This window comes from Bos indicus, chromosome 3 (assembly GCF_029378745.1).
Source record: "Bos indicus isolate NIAB-ARS_2022 breed Sahiwal x Tharparkar chromosome 3, NIAB-ARS_B.indTharparkar_mat_pri_1.0, whole genome shotgun sequence".
NCBI classification, from domain to species: Eukaryota; Metazoa; Chordata; class Mammalia; order Artiodactyla; family Bovidae; genus Bos; species Bos indicus.
Window position 1 is genome coordinate 95,796,036 of NC_091762.1, and position 19,818 is coordinate 95,815,853.

The window sequence follows — 19,818 nt, forward strand, 5'->3', positions numbered from 1 at the left end:
AGTTTTATTCTTTACTGACTACTCCCACCATATGCTGATCACATATTGGTCTATTGGTTGGTTTGAAATAGATTGTTTCTATTCAAAACCCCATCACTGATATCTGTTTCTTTAAAAAAAAAAAAACAAAAAACTGCTTAATTATTAAGTTTTTTATTATAATGTTGAAACTTCACTTCTTCAAAGGGACATCATGTTGTATGATCAAGATTTGAAGTTTGGACTACTGAAATTTTTCATATTCATTCATGAAACAAATGTCATTGACTTGAGAACCATATCCCTAATATTAGTACTAGCTTTGGATATGAATAAATACTGATTGTATTATTTTGTTATTAATATTTGGTCTCTTTTTATTTGTACAGGAGAAATTAAACAGATTTTAGAAAGTGAACTTCAGATACCTATGTCTAAAATGCTTTTAAAAGGCTGGAAGACTGGAGACGTGGAAGACAGTGTGAGTTTCATAATTACCTAGAAATAAAAGAAAATTAAGCTATGCTATTGACTAAAGTATAAAATTGTTTTTTGTTAATGTTGTTACATATGACAAATGGAGATTTGGTAATAGTAAGTTTGTTTAAGAATACAGCAAACAGTGTTTTTCAAGTTAAAACATTTCATTGTTAATCAGCAACACTCATTAGGTATATAAGTAAAATCACTCTTTGGCATATTTTTCCTATTTATAAGTATTTTATAGAAGTCAACTTGACATCTTTTTTTGAGAGCATTTTATCCTTTTCTCAAACCTCATATGATGTCAGTAATTGCCTTGGAATAATAATTACCTAAACAGTTACTTGTTTGCCTGAAAGAAGTCATACCCAGTATATATACATTTGTGAAAGTGAGTGTTAGACACTCAGTTGTTTCCAACTCTTTGCAACCCCATGGACTGTAGTAGCCCACCAGGCTCTTCTGTCCTTGGAATTCTCCAGGCAAGAATACTGGAGTGGGTAGCTATTCCCTTCTCCAGAGGATCTTCCTAACCCAGGGATTGAACCCTGCATTGCAGATTTGTGCAATGCAGGAACCCAGGGCTCCTGCAGTGCAGGTGGATTCTTTATCATCTGAGCCACCAGGGAAGCCCATATATGTTTATATCAAGTATTTATATGGAACAAAAAGGTAATAGGAAATATTTTTAACTTAGAAAATTTAAATGGTTAGAATGCTTCTTTGTTAGGTGGATAGGGTCAGGTGCATGGAAGAGTTATATTTTAAGAGTTTACACAAAATGTTGCAATTTTAAGCTAGTAGTTGCTATTCTCAAGCACCCATTTGCAGCCTCAGGCATAAAATATTTTATGCACATTCTTTTTCTGACAGAGTGAGTGGTAAGGGATGGAAAGAAATGAGTTAAGTAAAGTTTTAGATGTTTGAAATAGAAATAACTAAATCTTTTCACACTAGTAACTGAGTTGATATTTAAATACCAGGCATGAACTTAAAATCTTCAACTTTCAGTTCAACTCTCTGTCAACAGTTTCTGATAGACATTGTGCTTATAAAAATTTGTATGTGAGTTCATTTGATACATGGAGATACTCTGAGTACTTCATTAAGTTATTTATAGGAATTTTAGGTTGGCAAGATACTTATAAATTTAAGTAAAAATTAGTGATGTGCTATATTAGAGGTTATTGATATTATAATAATATCAATAACTTCAGATATGTAGATGACACCACCCTAATGGCAGAAAGCTAAGAGGAATTGAAAAGCCTCTTAATAAAGGTGAGAAAGGAGAGTAAGAAAGGTGATTTAAAACTCAACATTCACAAAACTAAGGTCATAACATCCAGTCCCATCACTTCATGGCAAATAGATGGGGAAACAATGAAAAGAGTGAAACAACAATGAAAAGACTTTATTTTCTTGGGCTCCAGAATCACTACAGATGGTGACTGCAGTCATAAAATTAAAAGGTCCTTGCTCTTTGGGAAAAAAGCTATGACCAACCTAGACAGCATATTAAAAAGCAGAGACATCACTTTGCCGACAAAGGTCCGTCTAGTCAAAGCTGTGTGTTTTCTGGTAGTCATGCATGGATGTGAGAGTTGGACCATAAAGAAAGCTAAGCATTGAAGAATTGATGCTTTTGAACTGTGGTGTTGGAGAAGGCTCTTGAGAGTCCCTTTGACTGCACAGAGATCAAACCAGTCCATCCTAAAGGAAATCAGTATTCATTGGAAGGACTGATGCTGAAGCTGAAACTCCAGTACTTTGGCCACCTAGCGTGAAGAGCCAACTAATTGGAAAAGACCCTGATGCTGGGAATGATTGAAGGCAGGCGGAAAGGGGGGCAACAGAGGATGACATGATTGGATGGCATCATCGACTCAGTGGACATGAGTTTGAGCAAACTCCGGAGATGATGAAGGACAGTGAAGCCTGGTATGCTGCACTCCACGGGGTCTCAAAGAGTTGGACACGACTGAGCGACTAAACAACAACAACATCAGGAGTTACCTTACTTTTTCTGTACTGAGCCAGGTAGTTAATATTTTAGGCTTTGTGGACCATGGAATCTCTGTTGCAACCACTCAGTTCTGCTATCATAGATGAAAATAACTTTAGACCATATATGAACCAGTGAGCATGACTGTTGGGTTAAATCAGTATTTGTGGACATAGAAATTTTCATTTTATATAATTTCATATATCAGACACTACTCTTCATTTGAATTTTTTTCAAACATTTAAAAATGCAAAAATCATGCTTAACTGACAGAACATACAAAAGTTAAGTAGTAGGCTGAATTTTTGCACAGGCTATAGTTGACTGACACCTGGTCCTTTTTGGCTGTTCTAATTGAAATGTAGATTTAATAATAAAAAGAAGTATTGACTAAGTAAATCAACAACCTTGGTAGAAATAAAACAGCAAAATGCATTAGTTTACATAGCTATATCATTTATCCATTCATTTATTGGGAAACCCATGGATATGAATTACCTACCCGGCATTTTGTAAAAAGAAAGGCAAACATTTTCAAAATGTTCTTAAACCCCAATGTGTTCTGGTAAGTTGTTTCTCAGTAGCCATAAGAGATTGGTTCCAGCATCTCCCCCCTCATACCAAAATCTATGGATGCTCAAGTTCAGTTCATTTCAGTTCAGTCACTCAGTTGTGTCTGACTCTTTGTGACCCAATGAACCGCAACATGCCAGGCCTCCCTCTCCATCACCAACTCCCAGAGTCCACCCAAACCCACATCCATGAATTGGTGATGCCATCCAACCATCTCATCCTCTGTCGTCCCCTTCTCCTCCTGCCATCAGTCTTTCCCAGCATCAGGGTCTTCTCAAATGAGTTAGCTCTTTGCATCAGGTGGCCAAAGTACTGGAGTTTCAGCTTCAACATCAGTCCTTCCAATGAACACCCAGGACTGATCTCCTTTAGGATGGACTGGTTGGATCTCCTTGTAGTCCAAGGGACTCTCAAGAGTCTTCTCCAGCACTACAGTTCAAAAGCATCAATTCTTCAGTGCTCAGCTTTCTTTATAGTCCAACTCTCACATCCATACATGACCACTGGAAAAACCATAGCCTTGACTAGACAGACCTTTGTTGACAAAGTAATGTCTCTGCTTTTCAATATGCTGTCTAGGTTGGTCATAACTTTCCTCCCAAGGAGTAAGCGTCTTTTAATTTCATGGCTGCCGTCACCCTCTGCAGTGATTTTGGAGTCCATAAAAATAAAGTCCGCCCCTTATATAAAATGGCATAGTATTTGCATATAACCTATACATCCTCATTATGCTTTAAATCATCTCTAGATAACTTAAAATACCTAATACAAAGTAAATGCTATGTAAATAGTTGCTGATGTGTGGCAAATTCGAGTTTTGCTTTTTGGAGCTTCTGGAATTTTTATTTTTACGAGTATTTTCCATCCTTGGGTGTGGAACCTATGGATACAGAGGGCTGACAGTTTATGTGCTCTTCTCCCTAAGTGATATTTTCTATTTCTATGCCATTAATTTTCTGATTACTCCCAAATATGTATTGCTAAGTTATACGTCTTTGAATTCGTATAACCAAATTGGTAGTTCACTTTTATTCTTGCATACCTTATTGGCATTTTTAGCTTAACATATTTAAAATGGAACTTTTGATTTTCCTTCCCATGCCATTTCTCTACCAGTCTTCCCCAGTAAATGGCAGAACCATATCACCACTGCTAAATCAAAAAATGTGGGCATTAATCTTTTCCCATTTGAAAAACACCTAATCCTCGGAAACTGACTCAGCACATTGTATATCAACTGTACTTGAGTAAAATAAATTTTAATAGATAAATTAATTGGCCATGCTCTGCAGCTTGCGGGATCTTACTTCTCCAACCAGGGACTGATCCTGGGTCATGGCAGTGAAAGCACTGAGTCCTGGCCACTGGATTGCCAGGGAGTTCCTCAATAAAATAATTTTTAAAAAAATTTCAAAAGTACCTAATCCTTAGTAAGTCCTATAGACTCTGTTTTCAAAATATATCTCAACCATAGCCACTTTACAGTATTGTTATTGCACGGCCTAATCCATGTTGTTAGCATATCTTGCCTGGACCAGTGTAATAGCTTCATTATTATTTTTTCAGCTTTTCTTGGGAGGGGATTCTTCCTATGCATTCTCCATAGAGGAGCCACAATGTTCTTTTAAAAACATAAATCAAATTATATCACTTTCCTGGTAAAATATAACTTTTTATTGCACTTTGAATAAAATTCAAGCTACTCACCATGGTTTAAAAGGTATTGTATTATTTACCCTATATTCACCTCTACAACCTCATCTTCAGCCTTACATACCTTCACTTTCCAAGCTGCGATCATAGAACCTTTTAATTCTTCTAAAATGCTAAAGCTCTTTACATCTTTATCTGACAGATGCTCTTTAGCTGCCTGGAATGCTTTATCCTCAGTTCTTCACATGGGTGACTTTTTCATCCTTCAAGTCTCAGCTTAAACGTTACTTTCTTAATAGTTATTTGTGTTTTGTAAAATGATTCTCATCTCAGCATTTTCTATCACAACACCATACAAAATGGTGTTTCTTTCATCATTATATATCCAGTGCCGGATATAATAAGCATCAAATAAATGTTTGTGGAATGACTGACCTACTTAAAGTATATGTTTAATCATATCATATGTGGTTTGAGAAGGTTTATTGGAAAATCTTTGGATCAGGAATGGTAAAGTGACAATAATGATCAAGTGGTAAGACCAAGCTGTTATCAGTAATCATCAAAGTAAAATAATGAAAGATAAAAAATGGTAAAAGTAACTTTCCTGTGTTTGTAGGCCATATTTTTGTTTGTTTGTTTGCATATTAACTCTTGCAAGATAACAGATTTCAGAGTAACTTGCATATATTTGACAAAAAGATTCAGAACTTCAAGTCTTCCTGGATGATTGTGAAGTTATAATTAATTGCCTATTACAGTGTTTTTTTCAATCCATGGTCACAAATCATTAGTGAGTTGTGAAGTTAATTGAGTGGGTTATACCCAGCATTAAAAGAAAAGGAAATAGGGATAAAGGATGTCAGAATATATTGCAGATAATGAGTAAGTATTAAGGTATGACAAATATAAGTCAAGAATAAGTCCCAAAGCTTGTGAAGGAAGACTCTGCCTTTAGTAAGATGGGTACTCTCACGAAGGGTCAAGAATAAATTCGTTAGGTTATATGCTAGGATAAGATCAACTCTCCCCAGGTGTCCCTACTTTCATATTCAGGGTTAAAAGTGATTCCTAGATATCTACTCCACCTTTCTTTCCAATATTTTCAGCCTTGACATTATTATTTGCTTTGATTCAACCAGAACCAGTTTCATTATGCCTTTTATACTGTTTATGCCAGTCACCACAAGGAGTCTCAGATTCCCAAATTATTCCTCACTTAAATCTCCATAGCCTCTGTACAGCTCATATCTGTCTCTGTTCATTTTGCTCTCCACTGCTTGAAAATTTTTTCCTGAGCCCTATGGAACTAATTTCATCATTAGCAAAATTCCTTCTATTGCCAACCTCTTGTTACACATTCTCTTCACCATCTACTTCTGACTGAAATCTGCCTTCCTGAAGATATTGTTTCTTTGGAGGATTCTCAGTTTTAATTGCTTTTCTCCGAAAAAGATGGGAATACCAGACCACTTGACCTGCCTCTTGAGAAACCTGTATGCACGCCAGGAAGCAACACTTAGAACTGAACATGGAACAACAGACTGGTTGCAAATAAGAAAAGGAGTACGTCAAAGGTGTATATTGTCACCATTATGTGCAGAGTACATCATGCAGAGAAGGCGATGGCACCCCACTCCAGTACTCTTGCCTGCAAAATCCCATGGACAGAGGAGCCTGGTAGGCTGCAGTCCATGGGGTTGCGAAGAGTCAGGCACAACTGAGCGACTTCACTTTCACGTTTTACTTTCATGCATTGGAGAAGGAAATGGCAACCGACTCCAGTGTTCTTGCCTGGAGAATCCCAGGGACGGGGGAGCCTGGTGGGCTGCCATCTATGGGGTCACACAGAGTCGGACACGACTGAAGTGACTTAGCAGAGTACAACATGAGAAATGCTGGGCTGGAGGAGGCACAAGCTGGAATCAAGATTGCCGGGAGAAATATCAATAACCTCAGATATGCAGATGATACCACCCTTATGGCAGAAAGTGAAGAAGAACTAAAGCTTCTTGATGAAAGTGAAAGAGGAGAGTGAAAAAGTTGGCTTAAAGCTCAACATTGAGAAAACTAAGATCATGGCATCCGGTCCCATCACTTCATGGCAAATAGATGGGGAAACAGTGTCAGACTTTATTTTTCTGGGGTCCAAAATCACTGCAGATGGTGACTGCAGCCATGAAATTAAAAGACGCTTACTCCTTGGGAGGAAAGTTATGACCAACCTAGATAGCATATTAAAAAGCAGAGACATTACTTTGTCAACAAAGGTCCGTCTAGTCAAGGCTATGGATTTTCAAGTGGTCATGTACAGATGTGAGAGTTGAACTATAAAGAAAGCTGAGCGCCGAAGAATTGATCCTTTTGAACTATGGTGTTGGAAAAGACTCTTTAGAGTCCTTTGGACTACAAGGAGATCCAACCAGTCCATCCTAAAGGAGATCAGTCCTGGGTGTTCATTGAAAGGACTGATGTTCAAGCTGAAACTCCAGTACTTTGGCCACCTGATGCGAAGATTTGACTCATTTGAGAAGACCCTGATGCTGGGAAAGATTGAGGGCAGGAGGAGAAGGGAACGACAGAAGATGAGATGGTTGGATGGCATCACCAACTTGATGGATTGGCTTTGGGTGGACTCCGGGAGTTGGTGATGGAGAAGGAGGCCTGGCATGTTATGGTTTATGGGATCACAAACAGACACGACTGAGCGACTGAACTGAACTTAAGTAACCATTATACTACTGGACTAACTGTTAAAATATGTGTCCTCATTGTTCCTCATTTCCGTTTCCAGTTCTTCCTCTCTGAAGAACCTTCAGCATTGACTTTCATGTTAAAATTTTTTTTTATCATCCATGTGGTGCAGTGGTGAAAAATCTGCCTGCCAGTGCAGGAGACACAAGAGACATGGGTTGATCATTGGGTTGAGAAGATCTCCTGGAGGAGGAAATGGCAACCCACTCCAGGATTCTTGCCTGGGAAATCTCACGGACCATGGAGCCTGGCAGGCTACTGTCTATGGGGTCCCCAAAAGTTGGACACTACTGAGAACACACACACACACACACACACACACACACATGATGATTATCTGGAGGAAGAGTTAAGTAACCTAGGTAACGCTTAGTAGAGACCTCATCCATGTCTTTTCATTTCTTAGGCTATAGCTCCTCATTTATAAAATCTTTGGTTTAAGATATTCTCTATCATCTTTTCTGGATCTAATGATCTCTGAAAACATAACTTGCTAATTTTTGCTATAATGATCCTGAATAAAGTAGATATTAGTTGCAAGGTTATGCTTCTTCAATGAAGTAATTAATAATCTTCAACTGTATATAACTGTGTATATTTGTATCTCTTTGTGAGCTAAAGAATTTGTATTTTATTTTAATACTCAGATTTATGCTAACTTATGCATGGGAGAAACAAATTTATTTGGATTCAGTAGTTCTGTATTATCCTATTTAGGAAATTGTCAAAAGATGAAAAGCCAAGCTGCAGTGGCAATAATTTTCTAAGAATTATAAGAAAAGATTAATAATGCACAATCAATAGTTATTTTTTGTTTTTACTCTTTCTTTTTCAGACCGTCTTAAAATCACTACACTTGCCAAAAAACAACAGTCTTTATGTCCTTACACCAGATTTGCCACCACCTTCATCATCTAGTCATGCTGGGTAAGGTGTTTACTTTTCCTGGAAATAGGAAATGAAAAGTTTGATTGTTAAATTTCTTTAAGCTGTATATAAATATCAAAATTAAATCAAAACTTGTTGAAGTTTTAGCTTACTAACAACTATTAACTATATAACGTTTCAAACTATTTGGTTTGGAGTGTTCATTTGTTTGATTTTATTTTATTTATTTATTTATTTTTTTTCTCCCAAATCTTTTTTTTTTCTCCCAAATCTCCCAAATCTCCCAAATCCCAAATCTCCCAAATCTCCCAAATCCCAAATTTGTTTGATTTTAGTGATGGAATCTTTTTACAAAGAAAAGCTAGCAAAACTTTATTTATATAATAGAAGAGTCATAAATGGTACTTCTCTGTTTGAAGGGAAGAACGAGAGTTGGAGGGAAGAGAATGAGCAACTGGAACTCTAGTTTCTCCCATGGCTGAAGCAGTATATCTTTGAGGAAATTTCTTGTGCTCTGGAGAATACAGCTTGAAATACATTGATATAAAATTTTTAAGATTTTCTTTCTTTTTGGAATAGATAGTGTCATTCTTTTTTCAGTATTTACAGTGAAACTCAGTATATTTATAGAATGATCAAATGATTTCAATATTTAATTATATATTGTATTATTATTGCCTAATGAAGCAACTGGATCTAAAGTGAATCATTAAGCTAGTGATAGAGTCATAATTTTCCTGAGCACAGTTTCCTTCTGGAACTGTGTTTACATTCTTAGATTTTCACAATTTTTTGCACATTTTCTTTTTTTTTAATTTAATACAACTTGGTGTCTCTAAACTTCAAATATTGTCAAATTTTTCCCCAGTATCTTTATTATTAGTGTAGTGAAAGGAAAAACATCCTGTTTTCTTTACTGTACTACTCATGGAACAGTTCTGGCCAACAAATGTGTCCACTACCCACCAAGTCTTCAACACCTGCTGGATATTCTTCAATTTAACAAAATTCTGATACTACCTACCTGGAGATAGCAGTAGATCCCACAAGTTCAGGACTCAGCTCCATAACACTGCCCCATATCAGACCCAGTTGCAGGTATAGGTTGTCACCTGTGCTTCTGACCAACTGGCTGTGAATAGGAGGTTCCCACCACTCCCTTCTGTGTTTGATAATTTGCAAGAGAATGGCTCACAGAACTCAGAAATGCTCTATGTACTATTACCAATTTATTGTAAAACATATTTTAAATGAACAGCCAAATGAAGAGAATATAGAATGAGATCTGCAAGGGTCTTGAGCAGAGGAGTGCTTGTAATGTTTAAGGTGTGCCCACCTGCCAGCACGTGGATGCTTTCTTTTTTACCAACCTGGAAGCTCTCCAGAGCTCTTCAACTAGGATTTTTATGGAGATTCACCACATAGGCATGATTGATTGAATCACTGGCTATTAGTAATTAGCCTAACTTCCAGCTCCTCTCTTCTTCACAGAGTAGGGTAGGAGGGAGAGGTGGTTAAATGTTCTAACCCTCTAATCATGAGGTTGGTTCCCCTGGCAACCAGTATAGAAGCTTGTTAGTATCACTCTTATTAATTAAAAAATTGCAAAGATTTTAGGAGCTCTGTATGGGGAAGAAAACCAAATGTGTATTTCTAACAGCTCATACCATCACAGGTAGATAGTATCAAAAAGAAAAGTAAATTTCACTTTACCAAAGTAGAAATCACTGAAGAAAGTTAAATCTGATATAATTGTATAATTGTATCTGATAGTTTGTTAATGGTTTGTTTTAGGTTAAGAATTTAAAGATTTCTTGGGTTGCTCTGTATCTTATGTTCAGATCATATATTAATGGGAATTTTCATTTGCATACTATGAGAAACAGTACTTACAGTCCTTGTGCTTATAGTAATGTTGATTTAGATGCCAGATGAGATTATAGATATGGGTTCTGTATCCACTCAGGTACAACATTATTTTTAGGTTAGTTAAGAATGTCATCCAGTATGTAATCCATATAATTAAATGTAGATAAGAGACATCATTGGTTGTAATCTGTTGCTTTCCAGTAGTATGATTAAATGGATTTTTGAAAAATGTCTTCCTGGGCTAATGGAAATGTTCATTGCCATGTGTCTCAGTCCCTAGGCAGGCAGGGGCCTACAGTGTTTCTTGAAATGCAGTGTTTATTGGAGAATGACTACTTTATATAATACTAAACTAGTCTTCCCTGGTAGCTTAGCTGGTAAAGAATCCACCTGCAATGCAGGAGACCCCTGTGCAATTCCTGGGTCAGGAAGATCTGCTGGAGAAGGGATAGGCTACCCACTCCAGTATTCTTGGGCTTCCCTTGTGGCTCAGCTGGTAAAGAATCTGCCTGCAATGAAGGAGACTTGGATCAACCCCTGGGTTTGGAAGATCCTCTGGAGAAGGGAAAAGCAACCCACTCCAGTATTCTGGCCTGGGGAATTCTATGGACTGTATAGTCCATGGAGTCACAAAGAGTCTGACAGGACTGAGTGACTTTCACTTTCACTTTTCAAAGTAGTATTCCTTAGTTGGCTGTATGGATTTTTAGCAAGTTATAATGGTGCTTTTTCCTATGTTGGAATGATAAGAAAGACATAAAAATTCAAAGTCAAATAAAAGATACAAAAAACACAGTGTATCTGGCTAGTGAGAGGAGCATAGAGGCTCCTGCTGATGAAGAAGTTTAATAATGCACATAAAAGTTACAGTGTATTTCTTTTAGATATGTTAATCCAAGATATCTTTCTATAAAGCTAGAGATTATTTTTCTTTTTTCATCTATAAAATATATCTTAAATTCTCATTTCATGAGAGACAATTAAAAACAAAATCCATACAGAATTTTAAAAGCTAATGGTAATAATTATTTTTAACTTATGATTTTCACTTGTGTTTTATCAAACAAAAATAATTTTTATATCATAACTGTATAATGGAACCCAAAAGTATTTTAATATTGAGTTATATAGCATATCATATTATCAAATATGGGAGACAATATTGCTGTGCACTAACCTACATAATAAATCAAGTTGATTTGTTTTTGCAAAATTTTTTTACAATTGGCGGATTCATACAAACCTTATTTATAATTTGTAACTCAGTATATAATCTAAAAAGGAGAAAATATCATTCTGATTGTTATATTTGAGAATTGGTAAATAAATAGAAAAACTTCGAAACTGATAGAGGAAAATAGCAAAGTTTATGTACATACCACCCCATCCTTCTCCTCAGATTTGGAATTTCTTTTAAAAGGTATATTTGATTTAGGTGGTTGGTTTGATATTAAATTGATTTTATTCTTTTATTTCTCTGACACGAGTCAGTGGATGTGGAAAAACTGAGGGAAACTGGGTAATAAACTGCCTGTTAATTGCAGTGCAGAACTATGACGAGGTCCTGCTGCTGGATTCCACCGTTCCAATTTCAGTGCAGTGGCAAACGTTATGTTCTTTCTTTAGAGTATCAGTCTTCTTTCAATGAACTGGACAATACTGATGTTATGGTGTCATTCCTAAACAAAGTTTATTATGATCAAATCAGGAAAGTAATGTGATTATAATCTATCCATGCAAAAAAGGTAAGATCTAGAGAGAAAAGTCCTAGATTATAATCCCTGTTTATCTAGGGTCTTAGATTCTCCTTATATAAAATAGGAAGCATTGATTTTAGTTGTCAGGGTGGTTATAAAAATTCATTAAACAGAAGAGGTACATTCATATGCAAAAACACAAATTGCAAAACATAATTATTAAAACATGTATGCTAGTAAATACCAGTAGTAATCTTTTTCATTCAACTCTCACTTCATTTTTATAGCACCTCTGTAAGAACACAGAGGCTGATATTGATATCTGTATTATAAATTAGGAACTTGAGGTGTTTTAAAGAGAGTTTTGCAGCTGGTTTAAGGTCAACAGTGAATAATAACTTCTGCTACTGATATCTTCATCTGACTCTCCATCTAGCTTCCAGTTTCTTGACAGAAATATATAAAGCTTTATTCCAAAGATGACTTCTTTTTCAGAAGCTGTTTTCTGTAATGACATTTTTTAAAAAATCTTGTAATTTGTCATTATATAGTCCTTGAAGTTCATTTATATGCATTTTAGTTACTGTAGTTTTCAAGAGTATTGATGAAATTTTAGTGTGTGAATGAACTTTTTAGTTACTGTACACTATTCATCATCTAGTAAAATATAGACGTAAAATAACATGCTCTTACATTCTTTACTGACAAATAGTTTTATTCTCAAGGTTTGGTGAGAGCTATATATTAAACCATGCCTTATGAAAAATTTTTTTAACTTGATTTTTCTGCCACTAGGGGGTGCCTGGTAATTGAATCTCATTTTGTATTTACAGTATTTTTTAAAAAGCTAAGAGCAACAGAATTACCATGTAAGTGTCTATAACCTTATATTTAGAATTATTTTAAAGTAAATTATGTTTTTGTTTTTCAGAAAGTAGAATTTCAGGCTTTTTGAGAATTTAAGAGCAACTCTTTAATCATAATCTTTTTAACAATTGAAAAGTGTTTTTTAGCTTCTTAAAATAGATCAGATTTCACTTATTAATTCAAAGGTGATGCAGTTACACCTATGGCACAACTTCAGATTGTACTGTCAATCACAATAAAATTAAAAGAGGGGAGCTGTCAATTATACCTGTTTCATATCATAGGAGAGGGTCAATCTATCAAATATTTATTGATTAACTAGTAGATGGAAACATGCTCTGTCCTCTAGGCACTTACAACCTAGTCATTGACATATTGTGACTTTTTAAAAAATTAATCTCTTTAAAGAAAATTTCCAACACTGTTCTGGTGTTCTATCTGCCACTCAGGTTGTTTCATCCTGTAAGTGCCTCTTTTCTTCATCTGCTGTAAAGTTGGTGTCCTCTAGAGTTCTTTCAGCAACCCCTCTTACTGTACATTTTCCCTGACATCTCCTCTCAGTGCTTTGTTTTCCAAATATGTATAAATGACAAACCTCTATAAACACCCGTTTCCTAGTTGCCAGTTGAGCTTTCACTGGCATGTCTTTCCCATTTGTAATCCAGTCATATGTCTCTAGATTGAGACAATCCTGAGAAATCTGTACTACTACCTGTATTTTTTGTCTCAAATATACAGTGGTAATGGTACAAAATACTGCAATGTATTCCAAGTAGGATGATTAAGAATCACTACCAAAGAATCACTGTCATGCTGATCCATTCTTTGGCCATTTTGCAGTAAAATTAAAGGTGAAGTAGTAATAAAAAGGTATCTCTGAGGTCCTCCATACATTTGGATACTACAGATAATTTACAGGTAAAAGTGAAATCATAATAACAACCACTAGTAATTTAGAAGTGAGCACAAATAAGAGTTTGAGCATTCTTTGGCATTGCCTTTCTTTGGGATTGGGATGAAAACTGACCTTTTCCAGTCCTGTGGCCACTGCTGACTTCCAAATTTGCTGACGTTGAGTGTAGCATTTTGATAGCATGATCTTTTAGGATTTGAAATAGCTCAACTGGAGTTCCATCATCTCCACTAGCTTTGTTCATAGTGATGCTTCCTTAAGGCCCACTTGACTTCACATTCTAGGATGTCTGGCTCTAGGTGAGTGATCACACCATCGTGATTATCTGGGATGTGAAGATCTTTTTTGTAGAGTTCTTCTGTGTATTCCTGCCACCTCTTCTTAATATCTTCTGCTTCTGTTAGGTGCATACCATTTCTGTCCTTTATCAAGCCCATCTTTGCATGAAATGTTCCCTTGGTATCTCTGATTTTCTTGAAGAAATCTCTAGTGTTTCCCATTCACATCAGTCCTTCCAGTGAACACCCAAGGACTGATCTCCTTTAGGATGGACTGGTTGGATCTCCTTGCAGTCCAAGGGACTCTCAAGAGTCTTCTCCAACACCACAGTTCAAACACATCAATTTTCAGTGCTCAGCTTTCTTTATAGTCCAACTCTCACATGCTGGAAAAGCCATAGCTTTGACTAGATAGGCCTTTGTTGACAAAGTAATGAATGTCTCTGCTTTTTAATATGCTGTCTAGATTGAGCATAACTTTTCTTCCAAGGAGTGTCTTTTATTTTCATGGTTGCAATCACCATCTGCAGTGATTTTGGAGCCCCCAAAAATAAAGTCGGCCACTGTTTCCCCACCTGTTTGCCGTGAAGTGTTGAGACCGGATGCCATGATCTTAGTTTTCTCAATGTTGAGCTTTAAGGCAACTTTTCCACTCTCCTCTTTCACTTTCATCAAGAGGCTCTTTAGTTCTTCACTTTCTGCCATAAGGGTGGTGTCATTTGCATATCTGAAGTTCCTGATATTTCTCCCGGCAATCTTGATTCTTGGGAAGAAGCTTGTGCTTCTTCCAGCCCAGCTTTTCTCATGATATACTCTGCATATAAGTTAAATAAGCAGGGTGACAATGTACAGCCTTGACGTACTCCTTTCCCTATTTGGAACCAGTCTGTTGTTCCATGTCCAGTTCTAACTGTTGTTTCCTGAACAGTATACAGGTTTCTCAAGAGGCAGGTAAGGTGGTCTGGTATTCCCATCTCTTTCAGAATTTTCCACAGTTTATTGTGATCCACACAGTCAAAAGCTTTGGCATAGTCAATAAAGCAGAAATAGATGTTTTTCTGGAACTCTCTTGCTTTTTTGATGATCCAGCGAATGTTGGCAATTTGATCTCTGGTTCCTCTGCCTTTTCTAAAACCAACTTGAACATCTGGAAATTCATGGTTCATGTATTGCTGAAGCCTAGCTTGGAGAATTTTGAGCATTACTTTACTAGCGTGTGAGATGAGTGCAATTACTTTGGCCACCTGATGCAAAGAGCTGACTCATTTGAGAAGACGCTGATTCTGGGAAAGATTGAGGGCGGGAGGAGAAGGGGATGACAGAGGATAAGATGGTTGGATGGCATCACTGACTCAATGAACATGAGTTTGGGTGAATTCCAGGAGTTAGTGATGGACAGGGAGGCCTGGCGTGCTGCAGTTCATGGGGTTGCAAAGAGTCGGACACAACTGAGCAACTGAACTGAACTGAACAAATAAGAGTGCTATATATTGAAACTTTGAATACAGCAAAAGTGATACTTAGAGGGAAATTTGTAATATTAAGTCCACTAATTAGAAGACAATAGAGAGAGAAAATAAGTGCATTTTATGTTCTACTTAAGAAGTTACAGAAATAGCAGTAGAGTAAGTCTGAAGAAAATAGATGGAAAGAAACATTTAAAAGCAGTAATTAATGGTAGTGGAGTAGAAATTGGCAACACACTCCAGTATTCTTGCCTGGAAAATTCCATGGACAGAGGAACCTGGCGAGCTATGGTCCATGGGATCACAGAGAGTCAAATATGAGTGAGCACGCATACAATTAATGATATAAGTAATCAACAAATAATAACTGCTTGAGAAATCTAGCCAAGAAAGGATGAGAAAAAGCACAAAAATATTAGGTTGAAAAAGAGGACTTAACTACAGATTCAGAGGAAAGGTTTTGATTGGTATAATAATTATTAAAGTTAATGCTAAACATAAGAAATTAATAAATTGTTCTAAAGTGAAAGTATACATGAATAGTAATAAAATAAACTTATCTTTGTGGCAGTAAAATCTGAAGTTTGGTTGAAATAGAGAATTTTCTATAAACTATCAGGTACTAAAATGAATATAAGACTTAGATAACCTGAAAAAGTAATATAACTATTACAGAAATTGAACTTAAAGTATAAGATTTTGCATGCTATATTCTTCCCCTAGCCCAGAGGATTTCCATAAAGAAATCTTACCACAAACTTCCCAGTGGGACTGCTACCTATCTTATTTTATAATGTTTGTGTAATCTTATCAAAACTGGAAAAAATAATGTAAGAAAAAATTGTGTGTATTTCTTACTTATAATCATAGATAATAAAAATGAGTAGGTAAATTTTCCTTTGCTTTCTCAGTCTTACCATTTAATGACCTCTTCTTTCCCCTGTCCTTATTCCACTACCTGCAAATGGCAGCTCTCCCCGTATTTAAATGGTCTAAGATACACATGAATCAAAACCATAGCTTGATTGTGTCTTTCCCCTGCTCACATCCCTCCGTTAGCTTTCCGTTACTCTTAGACAAAAATTCAGGTTTCTTACCAAAGTATATTAAGGACTTATATAATCTTGTCCCTGACTTTTTTAACTTCATCTTTTATCATTCTCATCTCTGGCTTGTATCTTGGCAGCCACACTGGCCTCCCTGTTCTTCTTTAAACATTCTAAGGGTGCTTCATCAACTTCAGGACACTTGCACTATGCTGTTCCCCTCCCTGGAATATTCTTCCATCAGTCATCCACTTGACTCACTCCTTTACTTTATTCAGTCCTCTACTCAAATGTTACATTCTCAGATAGATTTTTCTTAACTCCCCTGGCTAAAAGAGTCCCTCTGCTACAGTCTTTCCCTTTTCTTACATTATTACAAAATGCATTATATTAGTAATATATTCTTACTTGTCTGTATTCCTTATCATAATATAAAGCTACAAGAAATTATGGACCTTTTTTGTTTACTTTTATATCCTCAGCAGCTGAAAGAGTGCCTGAAGCATTGTAAGTACTTAGAAATAGTAATGGAATGAATATTGTGAAGTAATATATCCCTGAGAATGTTTGCCTCCTAAGAGAGACCAAAGCTAACGAGTAAAGTTCTAGTGTGGAATATCAAGCATCATGCAGTACAGATATAAGATATTTGGGGAGCTGAAGATCTTACAAGTGTTCCATAAGTGTAATAAACTAGGCAGTCTTGCCTTGGTCTGAGTTTAGCATTTTTTTCCAGTGTTCCTTTTGAATTTTTTTTTTCCCACTGAAGTATGGGATAATGGAAGAAGCTCTGACTTTATAGTCAGACACTGTTTATCCTATGTCTGTCCCAGTGGTTTTGTGGCCTCCGGCAGCACCTTTCTTCTGTGAATCTTAGTTTCTCCAGTATTATTTCATAAATGGCTGTCCTTTCTCTCCAGCCAGATCCCAAGCTGTGAAAACAAGAGCATTCTTTCTGAGCATCTCCCTCAGCTCATCTATGGCCGTCTATATAGAAGCCCTTAATAAACATTTGTTGTTAATGAATATGAAAAGTTTCATGACAAATTGAGGGATTTAGTTTTCATCCATACACATATAGTCTCTCCATTGGCTGTTTTGCTAATTTTGTTTTTCAGATATATGGAGAGTCCATCTCATTTTATTCTTATAGGATGTCAATTATTCATTCATTTACCAGATCTTACAGTGTGTTAGTTCCTTGTTCTAGGTGTTAGAGATACAATGAGAAATCAGATGGCAAGGTACCTGCTTTCATGGAGTTTACAATATAATATGTGTAGGTGTGGGGGTAGGGTACAAGGACAGGCACCAAACTATGAATCAAACAAGAAGAGGCATCAGATGATAATAGTGCTTTGCAGAAAACTGAAATAGAATGACATGGTAAGAAGTAACTGGCGACTCCTGTAAGTTGTATGGTGAGGAAAGGCCTCTCAGAAGATCTACTATTTCAGCTGAGACATGAATGATTAAACACTATTAAAGTGAAGAGCAGAATGAATAGTATTCTAAGCAAGGGAAATAACTAGTGGCAATAACTAGTGGCTGCATAGGTGCCTTGGTAATAGAGTATAGTCTTTTCAGCTTGCTTTAGTCTTATCCTAATAAGTAATAAAAATGTCCAGCTCCATTATAATTACATAGATTGTCTCAATTTTTTGTGGCAGGATGATAGAAAATAAAGTATCCCTTATATATAGTTGTCCCTTTTTACAAGTAGTAATTGAGTCTTGCTGTTGAACTTTAACCTTTTTATACTGGGAGGATGGTTCCCATTAAAACTTCGATGGGTTCTGTGAGGGTGTTGTTGAACTCTGGTCATACAGTCTAGCATATGGTCCTCTTGTGTGGCCTATTCTGGCCTTGACTTAGCTGCTATTTGTGCAAGCTTGAGTAAATTCAGGGTACTAATTGAGGCTCTTGTGATAGTTAAGTAAACTACTGGTATTAACATACATGGCCTTTCTTTGGCCTTCTTGGAAAGCCATTCATGGGAAATCAGATAACAATAGCCTTGAATTAATCTAGAGTACGGTATTATATTTTCCAGTGGATACTTTGGAAGGAAATTGAGTAGTAGTGAGTCAAGATATCTGAGTCGCAGCCCCGTCTGAGTTCTAGCCCCAGCTCTCCCACAGAATCAATGTTTGATACGGCAGGTCACTCTTCTGCTCTGGGCCTTAGATGCTACCAGAAAATAAAGAGGCTCCATGATTGGGAAAAAGAAACTGCTTTAGTAACCAGACAAGCACCAAGTAGATCATGTGGCTTTGACTTGAGTTCTTCGTGAGGTCTTTTATCTTTCACTCCAGACCTAAATCTTAGGAACCACGTTTCTGGTGGCTCAGATGGTAAAGAATCTGCCTGCAATGCAGGAGACCCAGATTCGATCCCTGGGTTGGGAAGATCCCCTGAAGAAGGGAATGGCTACCCATTCCAATATTCTTACCTGGAGAATTCCATGGACAGAGGAGCCGGTCACGCTGTAGTTCTTGGAGTCACAAAGAGTCAGACACAAATGAGCAACTAACCCTTTTACTTTTTCACATGCTCAAGTGACCTACAGAAAGAGTTATGACTGGGTTTTCAGAGCCTTAAGGACTGATGCAGTCGGCCTGCCTCACCAACCTGGTCACAGCAGGAAACGTAGCTTAGAGAGCTCATGGCAAACCTTGTTCAGGACTATATACCACAGGGGATAAAAAGTGGAATGTAATTTAGTGCACTGAAAGTGAAAGAAAGTGAAGTCGCTCAGTCGTGTCCAACTCTTTGCGACCCCCTGGGCTGTAGTTTATCAGGCTTCTCTGTCCATGGGATTTTCCAGGCAAGAGTGCTGGAGTGGATTGCCATTTCCTTCTCCAGGGGATCTTCCCAACCCAGGGATCAAACCCGGGTCTCCTGCACTGCAGGCAGACGCTTTACCATCTGAGCCACCAGGGAAGCCCCAATTTAGTGCACTGCTACTGCTAAGTCACTTCAGTCGTGTCCGACTCTGTGTGACCCCATAGACGGCAGCCCACCAGGCTCCCCTGTCCCTGGGATTCTCCAGGCAAGAACATTGGAGTGGGTTGCCATTTCCTTCTCCAGTGCATGAAAGTGAAAAGTGAAAGTGAAGTCGCTCAGTCGTGTCTGACTCTTCGAGACCCCATGGACTGCAGCCTACTAGGCTCCTCCATCCACGGGATTTTCCAGGCAAGAGTACTGGAGTGGGGTGCCATTGCTAGGGCATAGGAAATGGGGGTCAAAGCTGCTCGTCTTCATCCTCACCTTCTGTGAAACCTAACCTAGTACACGGTGACTTTGTGAATAATTGTAATAGTCTTTTCTCTTTTTCTGGAAGAAGA

At 37.1% G+C, this 19,818-nt stretch overlaps 1 protein-coding gene across 3 annotated transcripts in view; it reads left to right on the forward strand.

Annotated features, from left to right (window-relative positions):
- Positions 1 to 19,818, forward strand: part of FAF1 (Fas associated factor 1) — a 497,713-nt gene that overhangs the window by 189,228 nt on the left and 288,667 nt on the right. For all 3 annotated transcript variants that reach the window (XM_070780362.1, XM_070780369.1, XM_070780377.1), the window contains exons 5-6: positions 369 to 460; positions 8,283 to 8,374. In XM_070780362.1, the coding sequence (XP_070636463.1) occupies positions 369 to 460; positions 8,283 to 8,374 (184 nt within the window). The remainder of the gene's footprint in view (positions 1 to 368; positions 461 to 8,282; positions 8,375 to 19,818) is intronic.